This window comes from Herpailurus yagouaroundi, unplaced genomic scaffold, assembly GCF_014898765.1.
Source record: "Herpailurus yagouaroundi ecotype Mexico unplaced genomic scaffold, PumYag 188, whole genome shotgun sequence".
NCBI lineage: Eukaryota > Metazoa > Chordata > Mammalia > Carnivora > Felidae > Herpailurus > Herpailurus yagouaroundi.
The window spans coordinates 35,340,377-35,345,931 of NW_024412419.1; the positions used below are offsets into that span (position 1 = coordinate 35,340,377).

At 44.3% G+C, this 5,555-nt stretch overlaps 1 protein-coding gene across 2 annotated transcripts in view; it reads right to left on the reverse strand.

Annotated features, from left to right (window-relative positions):
- Positions 1–3,354: 3,354 nt before the first annotated feature.
- The window catches only part of KCNG3 (potassium voltage-gated channel modifier subfamily G member 3), an 84,674-nt gene continuing 82,473 nt past the window's right edge, over positions 3,355–5,555 (reverse strand). For both annotated transcript variants that reach the window (XM_040496627.1, XM_040496624.1), the window contains exon 4: positions 3,355–3,633. In XM_040496627.1, the coding sequence (XP_040352561.1) occupies positions 3,505–3,633 (129 nt within the window). In that variant the 3' untranslated portion in view covers positions 3,355–3,504. The remainder of the gene's footprint in view (positions 3,634–5,555) is intronic.

The window sequence follows — 5,555 nt, forward strand, 5'->3', positions numbered from 1 at the left end:
CAATGGACACTTAGGTTGCTTCCATCTCTTGATTACTGTGAATAATGCTGCTGTGAACACGAGTGCACAAATATCTGTTTGAGTTCCTGCTTTCACTTCTTTGGGGTGTGTACCCAAAAGTGGAATTGTTGGATCACATGTAATTCTGTATAATATTTTGACGAATCATCATACCCCTTTCCACAGTGACTGCACTGTTTTACATTCCCACTCGCAACGTACAGGGTTTCAATTTCTCCACATCCTCGCCAGCACTTGTTATTTTCTGGGTTTTTTTTTTTAATGTTTTTATTTATTTTTGAAGGAGAGAGAGAGACAGAGCATGAGCAGGGGAGGAGCAGAGAGAGAGGGAGACACAGGATCCGAAGTAGGCTCCAGGCTGTCAGCACAGAGCCCGATGCGGGGCTCAAACTCACAAACTGTGAGATCATGACCTGAGCTGAAGTCGGATGCTTAACCAGCTGAGCCACCCAGGCGCCCCTTTCTGGGTTTTTTTAAATAGCCAACCTAATCAGAATGAAGTGGTATCCCATGGTTTTGACTTGCACTCCTCTAATGACTAGTGATGTTGAGCATCTTTCCTTTTCTTTTCTTTTTTTTAACTTTAAAATAATGTTTATTATTTTGAGAGAGAGAGAGAGAGAGAGAGAGAGAGAGAGAGAGAACACGGATGTGAGAGCAGGGGAGGGGCAAAGAGTGAGTGGAAGAGCAAGGATCCCAACTAGGTTCAACACTGTCAGTGCAGACCCCAACACAGGGTTCGATCTCACGAGCTGCAAGATCATGACCTGAGCCAAAATCAAGAGTCAGATGCTTAACTGACTGAGCCACCCAGGCACCCCCTGAGCATCTTTTCATACTTCATAGAGTTTTTTGACAGCAGATACAAAGGAGAGAGCATGGTAGAAACTCCTTGGGCTCTGGACACACGAACTATTGAGAATATGAGAATACAAGCTTCTGTTTCTACCCAGATGATGATGATAGATAGCTATTAATATGGAGAGATATTACATTTAGTGTATGCATAGAAACGAAAGTCTAGCCTGCTTTGTGCCCAGTCATTAATGCACAGGGTTTAACTCTGGGACAGCAAGAGGATCTTTTCTATTCCTATTTTACTTTATATGTTTCATCAAAAGGGAAGATAAGGGGGTAGAATTAAAAGTGTTTTACTTTCATTTTTTTAATGTTTTTTCTGTATTTTTCAATATTTCTACAATGTGTTGCTTTTGTAAAATTATCTTTAACTTCATAGGTTAATAGATTCAAGGAATACAGACCAAGAGATGCAAACCATAAATGTTTACAGGGAAACCTTTCTACTGCTCTTTTGCATCCTATCTGGCAAGGGCACAGTAGAAGTAGCTCTTGACCATGTTTCTGCCTCTCTGTTCAGCAATGGCCAGCACCTGCCCTGGGGTTTGCTAGAAAGCTGAAGGGAAGTCCACAGGAGTGGATCTACACCTGCTTTCAACATATTTGCAGTCTGTTATTGCTTACACAAGACACAGCGAGGGTACCACAGAGGGCTTTACAAAAGTGCAAAATTGTGCCTGTGGATGTGATCTAGATGCCTTTGAGACAAGATTGCCCAGAACCTGCAAATTTGGGAACCTCACGGGGAGGAGAGACAGCAGTGGTGGGTGGATAGTGAGCCAATCTTGAAGGAAAAGGACAATTCAATGGGTATCATGGGGGACGAAGGCAGGCAGCACTCTAGGTCCTGGGGACAGCAGCGTTCCAGGCCCTGAGGCAAACTGAACCAGGGCTGTGCGGTGGGACAAGGACTCTGAAGAATGAGCAGAAGTTCAGAGAGACTCAAATATGGTAATGTTTGGACTTCAAAAATAATACATGTTCATTACAGATTTTGTGATTAGATATAGAGATACAAATGTATAGATAATATAGATAAATATAAGTAGAAAGTATAGCTAAAATAGTATAGATACTTATATATGGACACTTTACCAAAATAAAATGGAATCCTGTTCCACAACTTACTATTTTCTCAACGATGCTCCTATGTCGTCATGGCCTCTCTTTACATACACACACATGCCTGTGTGCATGCACGCACATACTCACCCTTCCCAATACACCTCATTTGCATGAATGTGACATAATTTATTTTAATAGGCTCCTATTGATGAGCAACTCTGGGTTGATGAGGGTATGCATCTCAATTTTGTTAGGTATTGTTGACTTACCTTACCGAAAGGCTGCAGCCATTTCTCCAGCCCCTCTACCCCAGGGTGTGTGGGAAGGGTGCAGGCTGGGGTGTGGGGCCTCAGCCCTGCTCCCGCCTCATGGCTACGCCACCTGCTTAGCGTCACTAAGCCTCAGTCCCTATCAGGAATGAGAATGATAGAACCAGCAGCAAAGGTTGCTGTGGGTACTACATCAGGGAATCCCTCCCAAAGTGCCCAGCATGACCTAAGCACCCATAAAGTCAGCTGCCCTTACTATCTTTCAAATTTTAGCTAATTTGATAGGCAAAAATGTTTTCTTGCTTAAATTTGTATTTCTTAAACCACAAAGATGATTATGACCATTTCTCCTCACAGATTTGCTGGCTTCTCAATGATGTATTCATTCGGCCAGCGGATTGTGAAAGTCACAAACCAGTCTAGTCCCAGCACTCTGCTGGGAGCGCTATGGGCCTCCTATGGCAGGCAGTGTCTTCTCCCCAGGGCTGCTGCGGTAAGATCCAGAATTTGCCACAGCTCTGGGGGGCCTTGCTTAGCATCCAGACCTCCCTTGCTTCAGCCTCAGGACTGGCTCGTGGCTGGGCTTAGAGGACCAGGACACTGGAGGTAGTTGAGGATAAGGAGGGCTCAGTTTTCCAAGGGGTCGGGCACCTGATGGTGGGTCCCAGGAGGCCTGCACACCCAGATCTACCCTCAATGGGGCCACCCCCCAATTCAGCTACTGGTGTGGTGGTCAAGTTTAACAAATAGTAATATGAAACACACTGTTAAATTTGAAGTTCAGATAAATAATAAATAATTTTTCAGTATAAGTACATCCCAAATATTGCATGGGACATACTTACACCAAAAAAATATATTAAAAATTGTATTGAAAAAAACTATTCATTGTTTTTTCATTATTCGGTTCAGGTCATGATCTCGCAGTTCATGAGTTCAAGCCCTGCATTAGGCTCTGTGCTGACAGCTCAGAGCCTAGAGCCTGCTTGGGATTCTGTGTCTCCCTCTCTCTCTGCCCCTTCCCCACTTCCTCTCTCTCTCTCTCTCTCTCTCCCTCCCCCAAACGAGTGAACATTAAACAAAGAAAAGTCCTTAAAAAAAAACAAACTATTCATTATCTGAAATTCAAATTTAGCTGGGTGTTTTTATTTTATCTGGTGACAGTTAACCTGCTGCAGGTTAAACTAATAGTTCAACTAATTAGTTTCCTATAGTTAGGAAACTAATAGTTTCCTATTAGTGCTATAGCAAATTACCATATATTTAGTGGCTTAAAGCAATACAAATTTACTCATAATTCTGGGGTCCAGAAGTCCAAAATCAGTTCCACTGGACTAACATCATGCTGTTGGCAGGGATGGTTCCTTTTCCAGATTCTCGAGGATGCCTTCATTCTTTGGCTCACGGCCCCTTCTTCTGTCTTAAAAGATAGCAGTGTAACAGCTTTAAATCTTTCTCTCTCTGAATCTGACATTTCTACTCTTACAAGGACTCTTGTGATTACGTTGGGCCCACTTGGATAAACCAAGTTAATCTCCCCTTCTCTAATTGTGTGACTTAATTATGTATGAGGTCTCTTTTACCATGTAAAGTAATATATGCACAGGTTCTGGGGATCTGGATTTGGACATCTTTGGGGTGTCTTTATTCAACCTATTATATCTGCCTGGAAACCAACAAGCATTACATTGTTTCTATTGCATTCTAAATTCCTAACTCCAACTCTCCACCCCAATGTCTATAATAGCACTTGGCGTACTATACTGTACCTATTTCATAAATGTCTGTCTCTGTCTTCCTACTCCCCTGCTTTGAGGATAGACACAAGACCTATTCCTCTGGTCTGCCCTGTGCTTGATACGATGAAGATCGACATGTGTGCTTGAGCAAATGATGATTGAATGTGTACATACTGAGCTGTAAATTAAGGTGTGCCTCTACAATATACTTATGTTGCCAAAATAAACAAGCAAACATGCTGGGTGCGAATGCGACTCCATGCGCAGAGAGATGGGCTCTGGACCAGAGAGCTGAGCAGCAGAAGGAAGAGAAATGAGGGGCAGGGAGCCTTGGGTAGGAGAGAAAAAAAATGAGGCAGAAAGGCAGGAGTGCCCTAAGCCATGGCCCTTCCCTGGTCAGTGTAAACCTAGGAGGTGGTTATGAATGCAGTAGGGCTCCCCAAGCACACCATGAGGCAAACATTTGAGTGCAAGCACGCTATTTGAGAGAAGGCCTTAGGAAGTACAGAGAGAGTAATGAGATTGGACCAAGGGTGTGTGTTGATGTGCTCTGGGGGCACCCAGGGCTCCACCTCCTGAGGGCCCTCAGAATTACCCCACACAGGGGCGCCTGGGTGGCTCAGTCGGTTAAGTAGTCGACTTCGGCTCAGCTCATGATCTCACGGTTCGTGGGTTCGAGCCCCGGGTCACGCTCTGAGCTGACAGCTCAAAGCCTGGAGCCTGCTTTGGATTCTGTGTCTCCCTCTCTCTCTCTGCCTCTTCCCCACTCGTGCTCTCTCTCTCTTTCAAAAATAATACACATTAGGGGCGCCTGGGTGGCTCAGTCAGTTAGGCGGCCGACTTCGGCTCAGGTCATGATCTCACAGTCCGTGAGTTCGAGCCCCGCATCGGGCTCTGTGCTGACAGCTCGGAGCCTGGAGTCTGTTTCAGATTCTGTGTCTCCCTCTCTGACCCTCCCCCGTTCATGCTCTGTCTCTCTCTGTCTCAAAAAAATAAATAAATGTTAAAAAAAATTAAAAAAATAATAATACACATTAAAAAAAAAGAATTACTCCACACAAATGGATCTACGGAAGACATTCATCGCCCCTTGCTTGGGTTGTGAATATGAGACCTGTTTTCAGGTGAACTGAGGGGACCCCCAATGGAATATGGCAGGACCAACCAGCATCCACTCAAAGTGGTCTTACAAGGTAAGATTACATGGATATACACCTCCAATTTTATTTACTTTTATAACGTTTAAAGATTTTATGGGGTGCCTGGCTGGCTCAGTCGGTGAAGCATGTGACTCTTGGTCTTAGGGTGGTGGGTTCAAGCCCCACATTGGATACAGAGATTACCTAAAAGTTAAAATCTTAAATAAGTAAATAAATAAATAACTACATTTTAGGGGCGCCTGGGTGGCCCAGTCAGTTAAGCGTCTGACTTCGGCTCAGGTCATGATCTCACAGTTTGTGAGTTCGAGCCCCGCACCGGGTTCTGTGCTGACAGCTCAGAGCCTGGAGCCTGCTTTGGATTCTGTGTCTCCTTCTCTCTCTGCCCCTCCCCAACTTGTGCTCTGTCTCTCTATGTCTCTCAAAAAATAAATAAATGGAAAAAA